Here is a 24,842-nt window from a genome sequence, read left to right on the forward strand (position 1 = left end):
TCAAAATTGTCAACAAACGCCGTAAAAGTTGGAAAAAAAAATTTCTCGCGTATTTTTTCAGGTTTATTGTTCAATTTACGTGTTTTGCGCGGATTTTTTCATTGAATAAACGATGAAACTCTTGGCAAGTAGCTGCTAAACATCATGGAAGGTAAATTGAATCGAAAAAACCTAAAAATAGAAGATAATTCCGGTTTTAATTTTTGTAAACAGCGGAGCCAAAGCAAAAAGTCGATTTGCTGCCGCGGTGTCGCCTCTGTCTGCAGTGGACCGAAGCGAATGACGGCCTGGAGCGGTATGGGGATATTTTCGTGGAAAATGGAGATCTTTCGCTGAAGATACGTGACTGCGTGGGTGTGTTTATCGGTCCGGACGACAGCATCCGTACGGTTTGCGCCAATTGCCAGCAAACGGTGCGCTTCATAGACGACTTCCGGCTGCTGTGCCGCCAGACGGAGGAAATCTACGAATCGGTTCGGGTGCGTTGTGAGGATGAGAACAAATGGGATCGCTATAAGGCGTGCGTCGACGAGCTGCGGGCGCTGGTGCAGCAGCATAAGGATGTCGTCAAAGGCCATCTGGTGGATTGTGAAGTTGCTCCGGAAGCAGCGGAGCAAAATTCCATTTCCAATCCTTTCGTTCCCATGATGGAAGTAAAAGATGAAATGGATTTCGAAGAGGAGTATGACCCCGAGCAGATGGTTGAGCAGGTTGTGGAGATTAAACCGGAATTGGATTCCGATGACGAGGGGAGGGAATATGACGACGACGACGATGACGACACAACTATAGACCTAGATATCACTAAACTGAAATCACACCGAAGAATTCCCATTGGTCTTAAGCTAGCCATTGCACAGGAGGTCGAGAAACATCCATTTATTTGGGATACGACGCTTGCCAAGTCTGTCAGGTGTAAAGGAAAAGCGTGGAAGGAAATTGGCCGAAAGTTCAACATAGATGGCACAGCTTTGAGAAAAAACCAATGGCGCGCGCTCATATCGTTCTATCGAACTAAGAAAATACACCGAGCTGATCAACTCGAACCGGACGAAAAGTTGCGCGAGTTTATGCAGATTATGCAAAAAATCACGAAAGGACCGTCGGAGGCGGACGATGATGATGAAGACGACAAGGCAACACCAGAACAAGATAAGAAAGAATCACTGATCGAAGAAACCGTTCCATCCGGCGGATCGAAGAAATCGACAATTTTCTCGCTGACTACTCCCAGCAAGCGAATGCAACTGGCGAAACTGGTGTACGAACACGAATTCATGTGGAATCGGCAGCATGCAGAGTAAGTAGCTACTGCAAATAGACTTGAAGCAATCGTTTTAAATGTATTTGAGGGTGAAGGATTATTTATGGCTTACACAACTCTTCTATTTGTCTCTCTCCACAGCTTTAATGCTGCCTACACAAAAGAGGAAGTGTGGAGCCAGATAGCGAAGCAGTTGAAGGTAACACGAGATGAAGTTAAATATGCGTGGAAATGTTTGCGGGATTTGTATCGCGGCCGGATGAAACGGGTGATAAAAGGCGAGCTGGATCGTGATGCCCGGCTTTTGCAAGATCCCCTCTTCAAGTTGTTGGACCGCATGTTTGCGACCAATATGCGAATCGGCGCCGTCGGGTCCCTTGCGCTTGCGCAACACAAACCGGAATCGAATGACGATACCACGGAGGCGGCAGAAGGGGAAGAAAGTTCGGCACATTACGATCAGCAAGACCACTCGGAAGGTGCGATCGAGGAGGCGATCGAAAGTACTATCGAAATCAAGGAAGAGGATGTGGCGGCAAAGAGCGCCGAACCGTCAAGTTACGAACTGCAACTGATGTTTGCTCGGGAAATGCTTGAGCGCATAAATGACCCGAGCAACCCGAAACACGATCCTGCAGGTTTGTGGAAGAGAACTGCGGAAAGACTGCAGTTAGACCAATCGGTTGCCAAAACCCGTTGGAACGTTATGAGGGCGAACTATAAGGACAATCGAAGACGTATTGTCACAGCGGGGATTATGAAGCGTCTTCGGATGCAGGAGTGTGAACTGTTCAATCTTATGAATCAGATCATTCCAAAGCTGGAAGGTTCCGAACCGTACGTTGCCCCGCAAGCCAATGAAAAAATAATAGAAAGGTAGGTTATCCGGACTGGACTTAAAATTTCCTTCGTGAATTACCATACCCCCTTTTCCAGACAAAAACTTCCGATTCGATACAAAATTGCCATCGCCGAGGAACTCAAGAAGAATCCAGAAATTTGGGACACAAGCCTGGCAAGTTCGTTACAAACGATAGAAAAAGCCTGGAGCGCAATTGCCAGCAAGTTTGAAACGGATGTGATTACCATTCGGCACCATTGGAAATCGCTACAGAATGTCTATCGGTTCCACAATAGACGGGAAAAGGAAGGCGGCGTTCCCTTACGTAACAACTCGAACCAAAAGTACCGGAGGCTGATCGCACTGTTGCGGTACATGCGGGAACCAGCAGAGAATCGAGGCGATGCTGGCGAAACGGCAGAAGCGGAAGAAACAGGAGCCGAGGAAGAGCAAGAGTCGGACGATGGCGAAGAAGATGAAGTCGACGAGATGGACGTTGAGTGTCAGCTCAGGGATAAGGCACCGAAATTGGCTGAGCTGGCGTTGGCTTCCGATGTGAAGAAAATGGAACTGGCACAGTTTGTACATCAGCACGAGTTTCTGTGGAATCATAAGCATCCTGAGTAAGTATTGGATTCAACTTCTTTCGAACATGAGTGTTCTTCAGAAACCTCTTCAGATGCTACATGGGAATTCGTCCAGGAATTCCGCTGGAATCGCTCCAGGGATTCTCCAAAAGTTCTACGGGAATCCCTCAAGAATTCCTCTAGCATTTATGTAAGAATCCCTCCAGGATTTTCCGGGGAATTTCTCGAAAAAAAATTCAGGTAAGTTCTACGAGAATTCCTCCAGGAGTTCCACGGGAATTCCTCCAGGAGTTCCACGAGAATTCCTCCAGCAGTTCCACGGGAATTCATTCACGAGTTCCTCGGGAATTCCTCCAGAAGTACCTCGGGAAGTCCTCCAGGAGTTCCTCGGGAAGTTCTCCAGGAGTTCCTCGGAAAGTCCTCCAGGAGTTCCTCGGAAAGTCCTCCAGGAGTTTCTCGGAAAGTCCTCCAGGAGTTCCTCGGGAAGTCCTCCAGGAGTTCCTCGGGAAGTCCTCCAGGAGTTCCTCGGGAAGTCCTCCAGGAGTTCCTCGGGAAGTCCTCCAGGAGTTCCTCGGGAAGTCCTCCAGGAGTTCCTCGGGAAGTCCTCCAGGAGTTCCTCGGGAAGTCCTCCAGGAGTTCCTCGGGAAGTCCTCCAGGAGTTCCTCGGGAAGTCCTCCAGGAGTTCCTCGGGAAGTCCTCCAGGAGTTCCTCGGGAAGTCCTCCAGGAGTTCCTCGGGAAGTCCTCCAGGAGTTCCTCGGGAAGTCCTCCAGGAGTTCCTCGGGAAGTCCTCCAGGAGTTCCTCGGGAAGTCCTCCAGGAGTTCCTCGGGAAGTCCTCCAGGAGTTCCTCGGGAAGTCCTCCAGGAGTTCCTCGGGAAGTCCTCCAGGAGTTCCTCGGAAAGTCCTCCAGGAGTTCCTCGGGAAGTCCTCCAGGAGTTCCTCGGGAAGTCCTCCAGGAGTTCCTCGGGAAGTCCTCCAGGAGTTCCTCGGGAAGTCCTCCAGGAGTTCCTCGGGAAGTCCTCCAGGAGTTCCTCGGGAAGTCCTCCAGGAGTTCCTCGGGAAGTCCTCCAGGAGTTCCTCGGGAAGTCCTCCAGGAGTTCCTCGGGAAGTCCTCCAGGAGTTCCTCGGGAAGTCCTCCAGGAGTTCCTCGGGAAGTCCTCCAGGAGTTCCTCGGGAAGTCCTCCAGGAGTTCCTCGGGAAGTCCTCCAGGAGTTCCTCGGGAAGTCCTCCAGGAGTTCCTCGGGAAGTCCTCCAGGAGTTCCTCGGGAAGTCCTCCAGGAGTTCCTCGGGAAGTCCTCCAGGAGTTCCTCGGGAAGTCCTCCAGGAGTTCCTCGGGAAGTCCTCCAGGAGTTCCTCGGGAAGTCCTCCAGGAGTTCCTCGGGAAGTCCTCCAGGAGTTCCTCGGGAAGTCCTCCAGGAGTTCCTCGGGAAGTCCTCCAGGAGTTCCTCGGGAAGTCCTCCAGGAGTTCCTCGGGAAGTCCTCCAGGAGTTCCTCGGGAAGTCCTCCAGGAGTTCCTCGGGAAGTCCTCCAGGAGTTCCTCGGGAAGTCCTCCAGGAGTTCCTCGGGAAGTCCTCCAGGAGTTCCTCGGGAAGTCCTCCAGGAGTTCCTCGGGAAGTCCTCCAGGAGTTCCTCGGGAAGTCCTCCAGGAGTTCCTCGGGAAGTCCTCCAGGAGTTCCTCGGGAAGTCCTCCAGGAGTTCCTCGGGAAGTCCTCCAGGAGTTCCTCGGGAAGTCCTCCAGGAGTTCCTCGGGAAGTCCTCCAGGAGTTCCTCGGGAAGTCCTCCAGGAGTTCCTCGGGAAGTCCTCCAGGAGTTCCTCGGGAAGTCCTCCAGGAGTTCCTCGGGAAGTCCTCCAGGAGTTCCTCGGGAAGTCCTCCAGGAGTTCCTCGGGAAGTCCTCCAGGAGTTCCTCGGGAAGTCCTCCAGGAGTTCCTCGGGAAGTCCTCCAGGAGTTCCTCGGGAAGTCCTCCAGGAGTTCCTCGGGAAGTCCTCCAGGAGTTCCTCGGGAAGTCCTCCAGGAGTTCCTCGGGAAGTCCTCCAGGAGTTCCTCGGGAAGTCCTCCAGGAGTTCCTCGGGAAGTCCTCCAGGAGTTCCTCGGGAAGTCCTCCAGGAGTTCCTCGGGAAGTCCTCCAGGAGTTCCTCGGGAAGTCCTCCAGGAGTTCCTCGGGAAGTCCTCCAGGAGTTCCTCGGGAAGTCCTCCAGGAGTTCCTCGGGAAGTCCTCCAGGAGTTCCTCGGGAAGTCCTCCAGGAGTTCCTCGGGAAGTCCTCCAGGAGTTCCTCGGGAAGTCCTCCAGGAGTTCCTCGGGAAGTCCTCCAGGAGTTCCTCGGGAAGTCCTCCAGGAGTTCCTCGGGAAGTCCTCCAGAAGTTCCTCGGGAATTCCCCCAGGAGTTCCTCGGGAATTCCCCCAGGAGTTCCTCGGGAATTCCCCCAGGAGTTCCTCGGGAATTCCCCCAGGAGTTCCTCGGGAATTCCTCCAGGAGTTTCTCGGACATTCCTCCATGAGTTCATCGGGAATTCCTCCAAGAGTTCCTCGGGAATTCCTCCGTAGTTCGTCGGAAATTCCTCCTTCAGGAGGTCTTCCAGGAGTTCCCCGGGAATTCCTCCAAGAGTTCGTCGGGAATTCCTCCAGGAGTTCGTCGGAAATTCCTCCAGGAGTTCGTCGGGAATTCCTCCAGGAGTTCGTCGGGAATTCCTCCAGAAGTTCGTCGGGAATTCCTCCAGGAGTTCGTCGGGAATTCCTCCAGGAGTTCGTCGGGAATTCCTCCAGGAGTTCGTCGGGAATTCCTCCAGGAGTTCGTCGGGAATTCCTCCAGGAGTTCGTCGGGAATTCCTGCAGGAGTTCGTTGGGAATTCCTCCAGGAGTTCCTCGGGAATTCCTCCAGGAGTTCCTCGGGAATTCCTCCAGGAGTTCCTCGGGAATTCCTCCAGGAGTTCCTCGGGAATTCCCCCAGGAGTTCCTCAGGAATTCCTCCAGGAGTTCATCGGAAATTCCTCCATGAGTTCATCGGGAATTCCTCCAAGAGTTCCTCGGGAATTCCTCCGTAGTTCGTCGGAAATTCCTCCTTCAGGAGGTCTTCCAGGAGTTCCCCGGGAATTCCTTGGAAATTCGTTCAGTAGTGCCTAAGGCATTTCTCCAGGCGTCCTTCGGGAATTCCTCCAGGAGTTCATCGGGAATTCTTCCAGGAGTTCCTCAGACATGCGTATTGGGAATTTAGCCAGGAGATCTACGAGAATTCTTCCACGATTTTCACGAGAATTCCACCAGGAGTATCGCGGCAATTCCAGCCGTAGTTCGTAGCGAATTCCTCCAGAAGTTCCTCTGGAATTCCTTCAAGAGTTCCTCGGGAATTCCTCCAGGAAATCCTCGGGAATTCCTCCAGGAGTTCCTCGGGAATTCCTCCATGAGTTCCTGTGGAATTCCTTCAAGAGTTCATCGGGAATTCCTTCAAGAGTTCATCGGGAATTCCTTCAGGAGTTCCTCGGGAATTGCTCCAAAAGTTCTCCGAATTTCTTCTAGGAATTCATCGGGAATTCCTGCAGGCGTATCTCAGTAATTCCAGCAGCAGTTCTTTGGGACTTGCTCTAAAAGTTCTCCGAAAATTCCTACAGGAGTTCTTCTGGACTTCCTCTATGGTTCATTGGGAAATCCTCCAGGAGATCTTTGAAAATTCCATCAGCAGTACCTAGGGAATTTCTCAGGAGTTCCTCAGAAATTCCTCGGGAATTTCTCGGCAATTCCAGCAGGAGCTCCTCAAGAATTCTTTTAGGAGTTCCACGAGAATTCCTCGAGAAGTTCCTAGAGATTTCCTCCCAACGTCAGGAATTCCTCCAAGGGTTCATCTGGAATTGCTCCAGGAGTGCTTTGGGAATTTCTCCAGGAGTTCTCAAGAAGTTGCTCGGGAATTCCATCCGGATTTTTTTTTCAAGAAATTCGTCGGGAAATCCTCTAAGTAGATCCAACAGGAGTTTCTCGGGAATTCTTCCAGGATTTCAACGGGAATTCCTTCAGAAGTTCCACAGGAATTCCTCCACAAGTTTCGGGAATTTCTCAAGGCGGTCCCGGGAATTCTTCCAGGACTGCCACATGCAGTATAGTTGCCCCATGTTCTATAAGCGTCTCTATTAGACTAATGCCGTTAAATCTTTACAGCTTCGGTAACCTGGTCCTAAAAGACCACACGTGGGATGTTGCTGCCACGACGATGAAAGTCACCCGGGACGACATCAAGTACGGCTGGAAGTGCTTGCGCGATCTGTACCGCGGTCGAATGAAGCGCGTTATCAGCGGAAAGTTGTCCAGCAATGCATCGCTGCTACAGGATCCACTCTTCCAACTGTTGGACGTGATGTGCGCGGATAATATGAAAATTGGCGCCCACTCGGCCATCCCCAAGGGTCCGGCAACGGCAACGGCTACGGGCGCGAACGAATCCGCATCCAACGACGCTGGCGACGACAGGGAGGATGAATTTTCCGTCAAGTTCGATGACCCCGTCAAGTTGAAGCTGATTGCGCTGGTCGAGCAGCATGAACTGCTCTGGAACAGCGATCATTCGGAGTGAGTGCAAATCGTCGATGTCCTAATTATCATTATATTCGTTACATTTATTTCCTCAGGTACCTAAACTTGGAAAAGCGTGACCTCGTCTGGGATGGCATCGCGGAACAGATGAACGTCGCGAAGTCCACCGTGAAAGCACTGTGGACTCGCTTGAGGAACATCTTCCGTGGCCGAAAGTTACGCCTTCTGAAAGGTCTTATGCAACCAAACAGCCCACTTCTGAGCGAACCGATCTACGTGAAGCTGCATTCATTGCTGGATGCGCACATGCAGCTGGGAAAATTCACCAATGTTAGGCACCAGCTAGCCCAGCACACTAAGCCAAAAGCAACGCGCCCCGTTCAGATGGCCAAGGTCGAATCGGGTCCGTTCGGTACCATCGATGAGAAGGTCCGGCTGGTGCAGGAGGTCATGAAGCATGAACTGCTCTGGAACAGCAACCATGAAGAGTGAGTATCGTCGGGGGGAGGGGGTTCATAAAGATTAGACAGTAGTGCGCCGCCGCCTTGTAGTCGATAAACAGGTGATGCGGTTAGAACTGGTATTCACGGCATTTCGGGAGGATTGGAAAATTTTTTGTATATTTCTTTACAAGTACCCAATCTGTTCAGATGATTATAAACGTTTATTTTGAACTGATATCACTCTGGTGATATCGTTCCAGACCAAAGTATTAATAACTATGTATATATATAAATAGACTAAATCTTAGTGGAGTTTATAGCATAGAAGGATTCAGGGAAATACGTTGGTGGTTGGTATAGTAGACTCAAAATTGGGCATTGAAATTTTTAAGTCAAAATTGTTATTGTTATTTCTAATAAGAATTGTAAGTCTTTTCCCACAAGCTTTTTACAAAACCATTTACCGAAAATACTATTAGTCTCGGTGGTTTCTAATCTAGTAGCGCAATAGTATGTGTAAAACAACGAACACTTTATAATATCTTATAAAACTTCTAAGAAAAAACTTAAATTTAAGCTGTAATTTTGAGCCTTCATGTCAATATCTAACCATCAACCTGTATTTCACCTCTACCTTCTTTCCAGCTACCACAGATCCGACAAACGTGGCTCCGCCTGGGCCCAGGTTGCGGCCATGTTCGCAAACTACCAAGAGCGTGATGCCAGAAAAATGTGGTATCGGTTGCGCAACCATCATAGACCGCGCAAAGCCTACGCAAGAACTGGACTAAAGTTTGTCTATTCCGATGACGAAGAAGACGGCGAGAGCTCCAAAGGACCTTTGTTTGGACTTTTCGCCAAAATGGCGGAAAGCTTAACAGTCGGCGACGATTCGTCGGAGGTACCTGTCAAGCTCGGAAAGCGGCAGCTGCAGGAAGTAACGGAAAAGTTCATGACGCACAAGTGCCAATACAAAAAGAAGAAATTTTTCGACGATGAAGGTTGCATCAAGGAAGTAAAGGACGGTGTCGTGCGGTATATGAAGACTTGCGAGTTGTGCGGAAAGCAAGTGCAACGGTCTTTGTTCGAGGTTCATATGAACCTGCACACAGGCGCAAGGCCGTACGCGTGTACGTACGAAGGCTGTGATAAGACGTACCCCAGCACGATTAGTCGGGACAAACACGAACGTCTGGTCCATCGCCAGGATACCTTTAAATTCAAGTGTGACCAGTGCGATAAAAAATTCAGTCACCGCGGCAAACTCACGTACCACATTGCAGCCCATCATCAGAGTCAAGATATTCCGTGTAACATTTGCGGCAAATTGATGAAGCATCAAAAAATGCTGCAGAATCACATAAAGCTGCATTTTGGGCACTATCCCTGCAAAGTTTGCGGCAAGGTATTGCAGAAAAAATATTCGCTAACCGTGCACATGCGGGCGCATAACAATGAGTTGCCGTTTTATTGTGAGCTCTGCCAGAAGCGCTTCAATTCGAAAGTGCAGTTGAGAACCCACTTGCCGAATGTTCACCAACGAACGTGGGAAAACTATGCAGAACAGTACGGTGACAGTGGTAGAAAATAGTAATTGGTTTTGTCCAACATTTCTCCGCTAAGTAGAAACTGGAAGTGAATTTTGATTATTGTTGGTAGTTATTCCGAGACTCATTGATAGACTAATTACGAATCCAAAGGAAATTATGAATTAATAAAAAGGGAAACTATAAATCTCACAAACTGAATTTTTACTACTGGTAGCGGGTTTTTAAGCTCCAACTAAATTAATTGTTAGGCTTCTTTACTTTGGTGGTGTTCCAAACAAAAGAGAAACTTTTAGTCAAGGAATTCTGATTAAGAAATCCTTAGAGGGATTGATAATTGCTCAGAAGTTAGACATTTTCTAACAAGATGCTTTGATTTGATAATATCTCAGTCCAACAAAAATATAAAATTTTTGATGTTTTAAGCAAATATATTTATTTGGCCCAACAGTGCGATAGTGTAACTATTAGAGGTAATCAAGGATTGGAAAAAATCATTCATTTATTCCGTATACCTCACTCACAACCACGCACAATCTGATGCGAGTGTGCTTCTCCCCCAGCCAAGCAAAATCTTTCCACTTCCATTGCCCATTCATTTTAATCGCCGAGCACCGGGCGACGCAAACAACGACGGCCGAATGAGTCGTTACTGAATCTGTGTGCCGAAGACGAACGAACCCATATTGAACGAATGTTTGCATTCTGAGTCGGGTGCGAGAGCATTCGGTTTGGAACGTTCATTTAACGTTCAGTGGAAGCATTCAGTACTGGGAATTGAATCAGTGAGCGCGTTTTGATTCAATCAGCTGAATGCCACTCGGTAGTTGAGAGAGCGAACGTTCTTTTCGAATACATCGATGCAAAGTGATTCATTTCACACTCTATTTGTTTCTCTCCTGATTCGCTTCGATGGCGTCGGTGGCGAGCCGTTCGTGCTGCGTTCATTCTCGGTGCGCCGTGCTCTCAGTCAGTATTGGGTTGTTGGCGTACTTTTTTGCTATTTTGCATCGCCGGCATTCGGGTGAGCGAATGAGTTTTCCCATGCTTGGAGGTAATTAGTAAAAAAAATCCTTCGAAACTTCTGATTCAGCTGAGAAATGTGCGCCGAAGGCAGTTCATCCGCAGACGGGATCCACTGATTGGTGCGGTGGTCAACCATCTGAATAACGTCATCAGCGTTAAAAGCGCAGAACACCGTTACAGGGACTTCGGTTCGATGTTGAAAAATCTGGACAACGGCAGCAACAAATTCTGGAAGCTAACCCGCAGCCTCCGAAAAACGGTCAAGTACAGCCCACCGCTCAACGTCGATGGAAATCTGATTGTGAGTCCATCACAGAAATCCGAAGCGCTTGCAAGGGCGTTTGCAACTGCTCACAACAATGAGGAGCCGGGAGATCCTGAAACTTCGGCTGCAGTGGAAAATGCACTCGTCCAGATCCGTGCTGCAAGCTCTCCAGTGCCTCACGCTGCTCTGGTAAAGCCGAAAGAGGTGAAGTCAATCATCCGAACGCTAAAAAATCGGAAATCTCCCGGGCAGGATGGCATTCGGAATATCTGCCTTAAGCGCTTGCCAAGAAAAGGGCTGGTGGTGCTGACCAAAATCTTCAACGCATGCCTGGTCCTGAGTTACTTTCCAATTAGATGGAAACACGCCAACGTGATAGCTATCCCGAAAGCGAACAAGGATATCACCAATCCAGGTAACTATCGACCGATAAGCCTCCTAAGCAGCCTGAGCAAAGTGCTCGAAAGGGCAATCCTCGCCCGTTTGAACCGTCACCTGGAGACAGTGCAATGCATTCCACCCGAGCAGTTCGGCTTCAAAACGGGGCACTCAACGGTGCATCAACTCGCTCGCATAACCCAAAAAGTGAAGCGCGGGTTCCAAACGGGAAAGTCGACTGGTATGGTTCTCCTGGATGTCGAAAAAGCCTACGACACGGTTTGGCAGGAAGCCGTGGTTTTCAAGCTCTTCCGCTCGACTCTACCTCTCTACCTAGTTAAGATCGTGCAGTCCTTCCTTTCGAACCGATCTTTCTCGGTAACGGTAAATGGTGAATACTCCCGTGCCCACAACATTCCTTTTGGCGTGCCCCAAGGTTCAGTGCTAAGCCCGACTCTTTACAACGTCCTTACCTCTGACGTACTGATGGTCGACGGTGTAACATACGCATTTTTTGCGGATGACACCGCTTTCCTGGCGTCAGACAAAGACCCGCACATCGTCGTCACTCACCTACAAGCGGCAATGAACAACCTTGAGGAATTTCAACGCAAATGGCGGATCAAGCTCAACGCGGGGAAAACACAGTCCATCTACTTCACCAGGAGACGAGTCGCTCGTCACCTCCCACGTCGATCAATCATGGTCAACGGCCAGCAAACTACGTGGGATGACGAAGTAAAGTATTTGGGAGTGATTTTTGACCAGAAGCTCAAGTTCGATAAGCACGTAAACTACATCGCTGGAAAGGTGGATCGGTCGACCAAAGCCCTATACTCTTTGCTGAGTCGCCGATCGAAGCTGCGCGTGAAGAACAAGTTGTTGGTGGTCAAGTGTATCATCCGGCCAATGCTAATCTATGCGTCCGCGGTTTGGGGCAACTGCGCCAAATCGCACCGTAAACGACTACAGGTGAAGCAGAACAAGCTGCTCAAGATGGTCTACAACCTGAACCCGTGGTATCCGACCGATGATCTCCACAAGCTGGCTGGTGTCGATACAATTGACGCAAGCATCGAACGTGCTACAAGATCCTTTAGGACTTCCTGTGCGATGTCCGCAAATCCGCTCATCGAAGCACTCCATCTTCAACATCTGTGATATTAGCGTTAAGAATCATGAAATCTAGGGTTTTTTCAATCTTAAACTCGTTTTCCCTAAAAAAAGCTACTCGTAGCTAGCAATTTCTAAATGTTGTACATACGTCTCTATTAATGAAATTGAATTGTTCTCAGTTGTAAGGTTATCCAAATCTCTGAATTGTTAATGTTAAGTTCTTTCTTTAAAATAGTGTTATTGACTACAGAAAAACAAATTGAATTGAATTGAAAATCCTTCGAACGGGTTGCTCTGAAGTAAAAATAACAGAGACGTAGTCCTACGTCAAAAACTCTTGGTAATATCTTGACTATTTGGGACCCCTTCAATTATTCATCTACGCATATATCCCGGAATACCTCCCTGAATTCTCATCCCGACATTCCCAAAGGGCTCCCGAGATTTTTTTCAAGGATTTCTCCAGGAATCTTTCAGGGATACCTTTCGGAATTGTTAAAGGGCTTCTCCCAAGGATTTCATTCGGGTTTCTTTCATTGATTTCTTACAAAAACTAGCTGTCCCGGCGTACGTACAATCTACTTACAGTGTTTTTGGCATATAGCTCCAGGGAGAAGTCCCCCGCAAATGCATTTGTATGGGAGACCGCTTTTCCAGGGGTCTCAGACCATGTTAAGAACTTTCCCAAGCCCCAAAAACTCTCGCATATAAATTTTCACGCCGATCGGCTCAGAAGTGTCCTAGTCTATAAAGGCCAGACAGACAAAAATTCATTTTTATAAACATAGATATCTCCTAGGCGTCCATCAACGATTCCCTCAGGGATTCTTTTAGGGATTGTTTCCCGCATTTCCTCAGCGGTTTCCCCTCGATTTCTTTGGGGATTCTTTCCGAAATTCCTTCACCAATTTTTCATGATCCTGTCAAGCATTAATTTAGATTTCTTTTTTCTGGATTTGTTTGTGGGATTCTTTCATTGATTTCTTCAGGGTTTTTTTTTCCGTAATAATATGCCAGAGATTTCATCAGGGATTTTTCCCGGAATTCTTTCAACGATGTTTTCCGGCATTCGAGGATTCCTCCCGGGATTTCTTCATTCATTTCTCCCGAGATTTATTAATTTCTTCCGACTGTTTTTCGGGATACTTGCAGTAATTTCAGTGTTAACGAGATTTTTTGCTCGGTTTGTGAGTTTGTAGAGAGTGGAATTCTATTCCATGTTCTCGGCGTAATAGTCGCGGGCTACAACCACCTACAACCATCACACCAGGTCCGCTACACAGAGGATTCTTTGCGACATTCTTTCTAGAATTCCTCCACTGATGCTTCCCGAGTTTTCTTTAGATACTTTTGCTGGGATTCCTTCAGGGATATTTACAGAATTCTGTCAAGAATTTCCCTTGTTTTTTTTTTCAGGGGTTACTCATAGATTACTTTTCGGAACTCTTTCAGCAGTTTCTTAATTGATTTTCTCGAGTTTCCTTTCAGGTTGCCTCCCAAGATTCATTCTGGGATTTCTTCACAGATTTCTCCCCGGATTCCTTTTGTCATTCCTTCATTAATTTATTCCAGGATTTTTTCCGACATTATTTCAGAAGTTTCACCCGGGTTTCATTAGGAGTTTTTTTTATGGGTTCCTTCAGGATTTCTTCATTTGTTTCTCCCGAGATTCTTTGGATTTCCTCCGGTATTTTTTCCGGGATTTCTGAAGTGATTTCCCTGGGATTCCTTTTGGCATTATTTTCAAGATTCCTCAATTGATGCTTCCCGAGGTTTCTTTATATATTTCTCCTGGGATTATCCTTGTAGAAATCTCAAGAGAAATCTGTCAAGAATCACTTCAGGAATTCTTTCTAGGATTTCGTTAGGAATTATAATTCTCTCGGGGTTCCTTCATTGATACCTCCCGGGATTTCTTCATTGATTCCTCCCGGGACTCCTTCAATGATATTTTCCGGCATTCCATCGGGGATTTCTACCGTGATTCCTTGGGTGTTTCCCGGTGTTTCTTTTCGGACTTCTCCCAGCATTCCTACATTAGTACACCTTGGGAATCCTTCAGAAATTCACTCAATGATTCCTTCAGGGATTTCTCCCGGGATTCTTACAAGGATTCGCCTAGAATTCTTTTAGCGATCTTTCTGGTACACGTACACACCACGATATTCAAAGGAAGGTCTTTAGAGATTCTCTTTAGGGTTACTCAACATTTTTTTTCCTTTAGGGCTTCTTTCATTGATTCTTCCAAGGATTCCTTCAGTGATTCCTCCCAGAATTTCTTCAATGAGTGCTCCCAGGATGCTTTCGGGATTCCTTTAGCGAATTCCTCTGAAATTCTTCCAGTTATTCTTTTAACCTTCCGGCAGTCGCGCGGTTGGCCACACCTATTAGCACCACGCTAATCCTAGGTACAAAAAGCGAGATTTTTTCAACGTGTTGTACAAAATACAACAGCGCGATCGCTCGAGGATTAAGCACTACCCTCAAAATTCCTTTTGGGGATTTCTCCCGGGGTTGTTTCCGGCACTTTTTCAGATATTCCACCCGAATTATGTGTAGTTTGCTTCTGCGATTGCTCCCTGATTTTTTCAGAGATTCGTTCATTAATTCATCCCGTATTTTCTTTAAGGATTTGCCCCACATTTGTTTAGGAAATCCTTTCGATTCTAATGATTTCTCCAGCAATCCTTTCACGATTTTTTCAAGACTTTCTCTCTGAATACATTTCTAGAGCTCTCCTGAGATTCTTTCAGTGATTTCTTCCAAGATTAATTCAGAGATTCCACCGGGATTCTGTCAGGAATGCCTAGACATTCCAAATAGAAAATAGCAACTACCAAGGCAAAATATTAGTTAATTTTGAAGACGAACCTAGCCCCTCTACAATTGGGGGTCATTCAAATTCTTCTATTGGGTACCGTACCTGGTTCATTGCGGATCGTTTATCCGGCAGGACTTTGTCATCAATGTTATGCACTACGTGCAGATCTTATCACGAATATGTTATAGCCTAATTCTTATCATGTGTGTTTTTCTTTGTAGCTACTTCCGGTCAGACCTGCGGGGTGGCGCCTGGCGTCAGATTGCTGCCCAGCTCCAAAACTGCGAAGAGCACGAATGCAAGAACATGTGGCGCCGATTGCGCAACATGCACAGGCCCCGAAAATCTCGTAGTGTGCACCAGATTCCTTGGAAGGACCAGAGCAAAGACGATGATGATACCGAACCCATTGAGGCCGTCAATAATCCATTGTACGAACTGTTTGCCAAAATGGCGAGAAGTTTGACTGGTAATGAGGATTGTTCGCAGGATGCGCCCAAGATCGGAAAACGGCGACTGCAGGAAGTTACGGAGACGTTTATGACTCACAAGCGACGCTTTACGGAGAAAAAATACTTCGACGATGAGGGTTGTATCAAGGTGAAGAAAGGCGGTTCGGTGCGGTACGAAAAGGTCTGCGAGTTGTGCGGAAAACAAGTGGAACGATCTATGTTCGAGTATCACATGAATCAGCACAATGGTTTGAAGCCGTACGAGTGTTCATACCCCGGATGTGGTCGGCAGTACAGTAACAAGGTTACCCGGGATCGACACGAGTTATTGATCCATTGCGAAGATAACTACAAGTACACATGCGATCAGTGCGAGGAGAAGTTCAAGCACCGGAGCGCCTTCAACTATCACTACGCGGTCAAGCATCAGAGTCAAATGGTTCCATGTCCCATTTGTGGCAAACTGCTGAAGCACAAGTCTCTCATCCGGGAACACGTACGGCGCCACACCGGCCAATTCCCGTGCCCCGTCTGTGACAAAATTCTGCAGAAAAAATATTCACTGGATGTGCACATGCGGACGCACACCAAGGAGAAACCGTACTTCTGCGAGCTCTGCAGTCAACGTTTCATGTTGAAGGTGCAGCTGAAAACACATCTGTCGAAGGTACACGCGCAAACGTGGGAACAATATGCGGCAAGCTACGGCGACAGCGGTGGACTGCAGCAGTAACCTAGTCAAAGGGATTTCTCACATTTTCCAGCTAATCCAAAACTGAGAGTGAATTCTGATTAGTGTTTAATTAATAGTAATATTGAAGATAGAAACTACGTAATAATTTACAACTCAACAAGAACGTTATAATCTAATAAAAAGAGTTTGTAATAATCCTAATTGTACAGTTTTGTTCGAGTTTTTGACTGTGTAGTGTTGGCTTAAATTCCTAGACTCTTAACTCAATTTTGGCACTGCAGATTTTTATCGGGGTTCGCCGTTTGACGTTGGGTTATTTGGAATAATCGTAACTTGTAAAAGGAGTCGTTTGATATAACAAAAGATTTGATTATTTTTCATTGGTGGAATAAGTCGAATGCCAATGAATCAAAGATGGAAAAGTCTATGATTGTTACATTAGGCCTACTGGCATTCAGTCAAGTGGCTTTCGGATTAGTGGTATTATAGAACCCTCTACTGATGTTGCTGTTGAAAATTAGTTTTGCAAATCTTTCAATCTTTCGATAGCGGAAATAACTCTAGGTATGTGTCATTGAACATAGAATTGTTTGCCAGAGGATTATTTGGCATGAAATACAGTTAGTATAATGGTCGTTTAGCATAATGGACATTTGACAGAAAGCGATGAGTACATGCCAAATGTCTATTACGCTAAATGACCCGCTCCAGATTTTACATGTTCTACGTTCTATGCCAAATTTCCCCTTATTATTTAACCTCCTAAGGGCCGATTTCTTCACCTCGGCTTAACAGGGTAAGTCAGGTTTACCCATATAGTTAAACCTGGTTAACGCTTAAGCCAGGATGAAGAAATCGGCCCTACGTAAACTAATGTTACGATTCAATCCCAAGTGACCTTTCGCTAAAAACGGCTTCCTGCCCATTCGGAGCATAGCTCCTTCCTATCCCCTACACATAACATGGGTAATAATACATTGGCTTTGATGTTTTGTCCTATTCCTAAAAAGCATGCATCAAGTATAAACAACCTAAACCTAGAACCTGACGAATGTCTCGCACATACATACTAAAAATGTGATTCGAGTGGTTTTCTTTTGCGTTGGCGTTTCGCTGCTGCTGGAACGGAAAATAGACGATGGGGAAGAGAGAGAGAGAGAGAACGAGATCGAAGATTTTGATGATTTTCGGCACGGTGAGCAAAAAAAAAACTGAGTAGTGCGTGTTTTGTCATACATACATAGAAGCAGATAACTGGTAGTAACGCTTGGATTAACAATAGCAAACAGGAAGGCCATTGAGTTAACACATTCTGGCACATGGAACAGGAAACTATAGCGTTGAACAGAACAGGAAAAAGGGATGCAAGCAGTCGCTAACAACCACGCCGCATATTATCACATTTGAATCTGCAACACGCATGTAATATGGAGGGTGACATTTTAATTTCCGGTATCCGACTAAAATGAAGCATGACATGATAGCATGAATGACGCCGCCCGGTTTGATGCTTGTCAAATGGACTTTGAACCTGTTCTAAAATGTTGATATGATAGGTTAGAAGTTGAGCTGATGTGTATTATAACATTTTCCAGGTTACTTACAATAGACTTATTAATCGTGAATTAGTAGGATGCCTGAGGATTATACAGGAATGGTTATTAATGTGTATGTTTCCTAACACAAACGCTGAAATAAGTTACAGATAACAATTTCCATCTCATTCTGATCTACGGATAAACAGCATTATATTCTGAATATTCGTTTTTTAAAGAAACTGTCTTTCAAATATTTTAACATTATTTTTTTTTATTTATCAGATTATCAGATTGTTTTCTCGAGAGTCCTTACCAGAATTCAACCAGGATCATCTGCAAGATCTGCAAGATCTGCAAATGGGCTGCAAAATGGTAAATCCAACACAACTCTGGTCCTCACAAGTTCCTACCTCATGCTTCCACGGGTCAATCGATGACAAAGACCATCAGCTAACAGTTGTTTGCTTATGGTATGGTAGTGCAGCCTGGGCACTGTTGCTCTTCTGACATCAACTAGATGGAGCAGGTCCGTTCCGAGCGTTTGTGCACTAAGTAGGTGCGACTCAAACAGATCTAATCTGACATCCAGCGACTTGGTATGAAATTCTGCATCACGCCCAGCTATATCCCACAGCACTACGATGAGCACCTTAAGGGCGACGTTGCAAGCACCGAAGGCGGTGTGGTAACAAATCTAGGAGTAAGTGCGGATCATAAAAAAAGTCTCGATCTCTTTTCTCTAAAAGATTAAGGAGGAGGCGAGCTTTAAAAAAAAATGGAGAAGCACTGGTGGAAGAGCACTACTCTTAGTCATTACCAAGATTTGGGAGGGATAAATATTACCAGAGGAATATATTCAAGGTGTCGTGTGTTTCATTTACAAAAAATACAAGTTTGATTGCGGGAACTACCGTGCGATCACACTACTAAGCGATACCTACAAGGTATTCTCTCAAATTATGTGTCGCCGTCTATCATCGATTGCAAGAGAATTCGTGGGGTAGCATCAGGCTGGATTTATGGGTGAACGCGCTACAACGGACCAGATGTTCGCCATCCGCCAGGTGTTGCAGAAATGCCGCAAATACAACGTGCCCACACATCACCTGTTCATCGATTTTAAAACGGCGTATGATACAATCGATCGCGATCAGTTATGGCAGATTATGCACGAATACGGTCTCACGGATGAACTGAAACGATTAATTAGGTCGACGATAGATCGAGTGATGTGCGTTGTCGAGTATCAGGGACACTCTCGAATCCCTTCAAATCACGCAAATGGTTACGACAAAGTGATGGTCTTTCGTGCTTGCTGTTTAACATTCCTTTTTAGAGGGTGTAATAAGAAGAGCGGTGATTATCAGAAGTGATAAGATTTTCACCAAGCCCGTTCAGTTGCTTGGTTTCATCGATAATATTGAAATTATAGTTCGCTAATTTGAGACGAAGGCGGAAACGTACATCCGACTAAAGAATGAAGCCAGGCGAATCGAATTGGTCATTGATATGTCGAAGCCAAAGTACATACAGGGAGGGTTTAATTTTGAATCTCTATCGACGGTGATTAGATCAAGACGGTTGAAGAATTCGTGTACTTGGGCTCACTGGTGACCGTCGATAACGAGACCAGCAGAGAAATTCAAAGACGCATTGTGGCAGGAAATCGAGCTAACTTTGGACTCCGCAGAACTCTACGATCGAAACCTATATCTACAAAACCCTGATTGGACCGGTAGGTCTTTATGGGCACGAAGCATGGATTTTACGTGCAAAGGGTCCTTGGAGTTTTGAAATGATAAGTGTTGAATACCATCTACGGCGGAGTGCATATGGAAGATGAGACTTGGAGAAGGCGAATAAACCACGAGCTGCATCAACTGCTGATAGAACCATCTTTCGTCCACAGTCTGATAAAAATGGTTCTCGTGAGCAATCCGACCGGTACGAGAAGACGTGGTGCGCAGTGAGCTAGGTGGTTCGATCAAGTGGAGGACGATTTGCGGACCCTTCGCAGAGTCCGTGACTGGTGATTCACAGCCATGGACCAAGTCAAATGGAAACAACTCTTACGTACAGCATAGGACAATCAGGTAAATAGTTGCACTGCTGTACATGTTATACGTTGTAATGTTCATATGTTCTAGAGATAAGACTAGGCTTTTGTAATTAGGTACAGTTATCTGTACGTTCCATTATTGCTTAGATCAGAATGAGATGTCCAAGAATATCTTCTGCCAATTGATCTGGTTTCCTACAGTTATCGCTTTGTTTCTTGTTTCAACCTAAATTTACTACTCTAAAGAATTTAACCAAACTTCTATTACCGTCAGTGTACCAGTAGCTGCTCGTGTTCCAATAGCCGCTCACCGCCTTGAAAATGATGTTTATTGGCATAAATATGTATGATTGTTTTCATCCGTGTATAATTCGGCACGCATATTTTGAATATCCGTGGAAAAAAGATTATATTTTTGCAGGGAACTTTGTTTTCTACACTCGTGAGCGGCTATTGGAACACGAGCGGCTACTGGTACACTGAGGGTATTATTAAATAGTTATAGAATACTGTGAGGCAATTTGTCATTTCGAGGTTTTCTATCTAATTATGTAGAATTATATTATACACAAAATCTTAATAAGATTTTTTCGTTTTTAAATGTTTTAAACATAGCTGAATCTCGCTAATTTATGTCTTGAAGTGCAACAGTTAAGTCTTTTACAGTGCACTACCGTCGATCTACTTTACGGCCATTTTATCGATTCTGCTTTTTTCATAAATGAATTCATATACTCCATAGGCTAAGACTACTTCTCAGAGTACTTAGCAACTCAAGTTATTATTTAGGAGCTTTCTTTCCCAATTGATCATTCTGACATTCGCATATTGTGTGATGATCAAATCAATGTTCTAGATTCAAGAAAACCAAGGATGTTTCCTTTACAAAAAGATCCTGAACATTATTGTGAATGACGCTTAGTGGGTTGCAGAATGTTATAGAGACTCCACTTTAGTTTGAGGTATTCACTTATGCCTCACTTTATTCTATACCTATCTACACTGAATTGAAGGATCAGCAGATAGATTATACCCTCAGTGTACCAGTAGCCGCTCGTGTTCCAATAGCCGCTCACGAGTGTAGAAAACAAAGTTCCCTGCAAAAATATAATCTTTTTTCCACGGATATTCAAAATATGCGTGCCGAATTATACACGGATGAAAACAATCATACATATTTATGCCAATAAACATCATTTTCAAGGCGGTGAGCGGCTATTGGAACACGAGCGGCTACTGGTACACTGACGGTACATGATGATAAACACATTTTTAGATATCACAATAAATACTAGCTTTCAAAGGAAAGGTCTATTATTCGAGCATGCAATTGCTGTCCCTAAGTGCTAATCTATATGTAAAATGTTACATCCTGATCCTACATAGGAATATTCCCGTTTCACAAACAATCGCACAACCAAAAAGGGTCCTACTTAAAACATAAACAAAGAAATAAAAACTGACACGGTTAGACCAAGCACAACACATTAAAAAGAAATAGAACGTAAAAGTAGCCAGATTGCAGCTGCACTAAAGCACTTTCACACCCTACTGACCAACAACCCCCCCTCTAGAACTCGATGAGTGGTTGTTCGCTCTTCTCCATCGCCATTTTCCGCGCCTTGAGGTCCGCCATAATGGGCACACCGAGCTTACGGTGCATTTGCTCGAAGGTAAAATCTTCCGCGGAGCCGGTTTCTTCCCCGACGACGGCCAGCAGATCGACCACGCTCAAAGCACTGTTGGTGGATTGGGATGCGGCCTTGTTGATACTATTGCTATTGTTAATGCTACTACTAGTGCTGGTCATGGATTCTTCCGATGGTTGTTGAGGTGGCATACCACTACTGGAAAGAGGTGGCGGCGGTGGTGGTGCCTTTCGCGTTACTTGAGGGGAAAAATGCGACGTGGCCATCGGTAGGGCCGCACTCGGGTCAAACACTGTCGTTTCGGATGTTTTCGAAATTTTGGGATTGGATTTAATATTAGCTGTATCTAACTAGTGTAAACCTCGTCCAAAATCTGTAAGTAACAATGATTTAACTCTCCTAGGATGTTAGGATATGCGGTCCATACTGGCGTAGTATACGTTCAGCGTGCCTAGCTGGCTCATATTGAGCCCAACATCTTACTAGGGTTGATGTATGGATATTATAGATATTTTCTAAGTATGTAAAAGAGAAATATGAAATTTCAATAGGCAATAAGCATTTGTTTTGGATTGTGTTCAACACATTTTTGATTGATCACATATTTCACAACTCGAAGTTAAACTTTAAGAAATTGGACGAGGTTTTCGGTTTTGTTGGTATAGATATTATTGAGCACACACGTTAGATGACAAGGCGTTCAAGACTTCGCATTGAGAGATGAATGGAAGTGAGTAAAGAAAAGGCATTCCTTAGAGATCCTGTCTTATGCGAGTTTAATTTCATTTTTAGTTTATTTTCAAAAATTGTGTAGGGAGAATGAGATGAAAATATACATCCAAAATAAAGTTTGTAACACAGATAAGTAAACGTAACACTTGAGTCAGACCATATTAACGAAAAGATATTCGAGATGTACGTTTAGTTCTCAGATCTACATATTAGAAGAGGGCATTTAGGTAAAAACAATTTGGTCAACTGGGTATTAAATGCCACTTGTCAGACTGAGTTATTCAACCATACCATAGATTTCGTCATCAAAAGCTGATAGCGACAGAAAATCGTGAGCGAAAGTGGAGGTGGGTCAGTCACACTCTACGCAGAGGCGTTAACGAAATCTACAAGCAAGCGTTAGATTGGAACCCAGCAGAACATCGCAGCAGAGGCAGCCCCAGAGACTCAAGGCGGCACACCCTCAACAAGGAAACAAAGAAAGTCGATAGAATTTGACCTGGCCACATGCCAAGGCGATTAGCATAAGGTCATTTGGCATAAATCTCTTTTGGCATGATGGTCGTTTGGCATTATGAACATTTTGCATAGAAGGAAGAGTGCATACTAAAACGGTCAAATGTCCCACTCCATTTGGTTCCACGTGGTTGACCCATGATAGTTAAACCTAGTTTTTCACCTAAGAAAGAAGTCATAAAGGGCGTTTAAGTCATAAAGGGCACTTGACAAGGTTTAACCATTGAAGTGAGTATGAGAAAACTGAGAGATCGAAACACTTTACTGTATTTGACTAAAAATAAACGCTAAGCCATGTTCAACATAGTTACTTTATAAAATAATAAAGTATACTATTTTGCAACCTATTTTGTGGGTTAAGATTTTCATATTTTCACAAATGATTCGTTATGAATTTTAAAATGTACGTTCTACATATGAACAATTTCGTACAAATCACGAAATAGAATATATGCAAAATGGGACATCGCAAAACAGGTTAATGCAAAGTGGTTTACCAAGAAGCGCTTGCTTGTGTTGGCTTTACATTAAAATTATTATCCGAGCTAGCTGTAGCTAGTTTGCGAAACTGCTCTTACTTGAAATGCGAGAAGTAATACGTTTGCTTATCTGTGTAACTAGCCTGTCGTTGCAGAAGACAAGATCATCTAGTGTAGCGTCAATTACTAACATAAGCGAACACAAACTTAAAGGCATGCTTAAAACCGTTATTAGACGATTCTAATCGACGAAAATATTAGCGAACTCGGAACCGGAAGCAACCGAAGACGAAGCCTGCTATCGCTCACTCACCTGCATTGGATGCGTACTCGATCGGTGGTGGCCTATTGAAGGGGTTTTGCCTCCGCGGGGGTGCCTTCGGTGCCGGCAGTGGTGTCACTTCCGGCGTTTTCTCCTTGCAGCCTTCGATTTCGTCCAACTGTCGCTGCAGTTCGGCCACCATCAGCTTCATGTAGTCGTACCCGGCACAGGTCAACGCCTTCATCCACTGTTCCATGTTGTCCTGCGATTCGGTGCTAAGGTAGTACGTCCGGTTGTTCGGACCGTGGAACATAATCTGGAAACAGTACTGTTCGCCCTCTTCCGCCAGTTCTGTAATTGAAGAAAATTTGCTTGTTTATTACATTCTAGGAAGCAGCTTACATCACACACTTACCAACGGTACACCCTTCCAGGATGACCATCCCCAAAGGTTCCCGGTCACCCTTGCGCTCGAAATAGAACAGCAGGTTGCCCTTCAGGACGAACCACCGCCGCTGCCAACTTTTGTTGATTTCGCCCCGCTTGTTGAGCCATCCCTCAAGGTCAACCGGGGGCGTAGTCGCAAACATGCACAGGTTCTTCTCGTTGATCTTCATCATTAGCGGTACTGCTCCTGAACTGATGAATGAATCACACGCAATTGCAATCAATCAGAGGATGATTGAGGCTGAGATGAAATTTCGCAGATCTGGATGTAAACAAACTCCACCCAATCGTCGCGAGCGAGGAGGCAGATGCTGAGATCAGCGTCACCACCGATAAAACATTTGAAGCCCTAGCTTCTGCTCACAATATAAAAACTATTCAAACGACGTCAGTCCAAGTAAATAAGCAACACACTCAACCGTCTATTTTTGGATTAAAATCGCGAGTTTTAGCAAAATTTCGTAAATCGATCTGTTTTCCGCTGGCGAATGCAAGACTAATCTGATGCGAAGGCGGAGGCGGAGATTTGTGAATCAGCGTCGCGACGCTTTCTGTCATCATCACAAACAATCATCAAAATACGTTGTCATAAAATTTAATAAATCAAACTTTGGACATTTTTATTGTGCGTTTAGCACTAAATTGAATTCCGAAATTTTTTTTATTGACTTCCGCTGCCTTTCCTATGCGTTAAACATAACGTCGGAAGTAGTGCGCTGTACAGTAAATCTGGTTTTCTATACAGCGCACCACTTCCGACGTAATGTTTAACGCATAGGAAAGGCAGCGGAAGTCAATGAAGTTTTTTCGGAAACAAATTTAGTGCTAACGCCACAATAAAAGTTGCTCAAGATTTAATCTTGAGCAACTTTTAAGGCTCAAGCATCCGTCATCATATTTCGGAAAATAAAAAGCAGTTTTCTCGCTGCAAACCAAAACAAGGATCATGAAAATATATTCACTGCATTATATTCCTCATGTGGAGTACAGTGAATATATTTTCATAGCAAAAACTTTTGTTTTGAACGAAAAAACTGCTTTCAAATGTTTGATGATGACGATGATTTCTGAAATGTCCGTGGATAAGTCTTACTTATTTGAAGGTTGGACAAAGAATGAATTGAGAGTTTATTAAATGTCATAATCAAGTTACATTAGATTGCTTAGATTTATCGGTTGCTTGGTTGCTATGATGTAACATCTCCCCC

General features: G+C 45.2%; 2 protein-coding genes across 3 annotated transcripts; one reads left to right on the top strand and one right to left on the bottom strand.

Moving 5' to 3' along the window:
• Positions 1–16,153, top strand: LOC109405082 (uncharacterized). Of its 2 annotated transcripts, none has more exons than XM_029855539.2 (7): positions 1–151; positions 214–1,300; positions 1,406–2,140; positions 2,201–2,728; positions 6,839–7,246; positions 7,306–7,698; positions 15,028–16,153. In XM_029855539.2, the coding sequence occupies exons 1-7, from the start codon at positions 145–147 to the stop codon at positions 15,989–15,991; spliced, it is 4,122 nt and encodes a 1,373-aa protein (XP_029711399.2). In that variant the 5' UTR covers positions 1–144; the 3' UTR covers positions 15,992–16,153. The 2 variants fall into 2 exon arrangements, with proteins under 2 accessions (XP_029711399.2, XP_062701042.1); XM_062845058.1 differs by lacking the exon at positions 15,028–16,153 and adding an exon at positions 8,299–9,395 and having other exon boundaries at positions 2–151.
• On the bottom strand, positions 16,041–24,163 carry LOC109405083 (sesquipedalian-1). The gene is made up of 3 exons (XM_019678080.3): positions 23,603–24,163; positions 23,239–23,538; positions 16,041–21,490 (listed from the first exon to the last, which is right to left on the bottom strand). The coding sequence occupies exons 1-3, from the start codon at positions 23,805–23,807 to the stop codon at positions 21,120–21,122; spliced, it is 876 nt and encodes a 291-aa protein (XP_019533625.2). The 5' UTR covers positions 23,808–24,163; the 3' UTR covers positions 16,041–21,119.
• Positions 24,164–24,842: the final 679 nt, after the last annotated feature.

This window comes from Aedes albopictus, chromosome 1 (genome assembly GCF_035046485.1).
Source record: "Aedes albopictus strain Foshan chromosome 1, AalbF5, whole genome shotgun sequence".
Classification (NCBI taxonomy): domain Eukaryota; kingdom Metazoa; phylum Arthropoda; class Insecta; order Diptera; family Culicidae; genus Aedes; species Aedes albopictus.

What these genes read in the sequence shown, in the direction of transcription:
- LOC109405083 (XM_019678080.3), bottom strand. Translation starts at nt 23,807, where the DNA reads ATGATGAAGATCAACGAGAAGAACCTGTGCATGTTTGCGACTACGCCC. An exon ending in CCTGGAAGGGTGTACCGTTG is followed by an intron (nt 23,539 to 23,602) that starts GTAAGTGTGTGA and finishes CTTCAATTACAG; the next exon opens with AACTGGCGGAAGAGGGCGAA. An exon ending in CGAGTACGCATCCAATGCAG is followed by an intron (nt 21,491 to 23,238) that starts GTGAGTGAGCGA and finishes CCGAAACGACAG; the next exon opens with TGTTTGACCCGAGTGCGGCC.
- LOC109405082 (XM_029855539.2), top strand. An exon ending in TGGAACAGCGATCATTCGGA is followed by an intron (nt 7,247 to 7,305) that starts GTGAGTGCAAAT and finishes TTATTTCCTCAG; the next exon opens with GTACCTAAACTTGGAAAAGC. An exon ending in TGGAACAGCAACCATGAAGA is followed by an intron (nt 7,699 to 15,027) that starts GTGAGTATCGTC and finishes TTTTCTTTGTAG; the next exon opens with CTACTTCCGGTCAGACCTGC.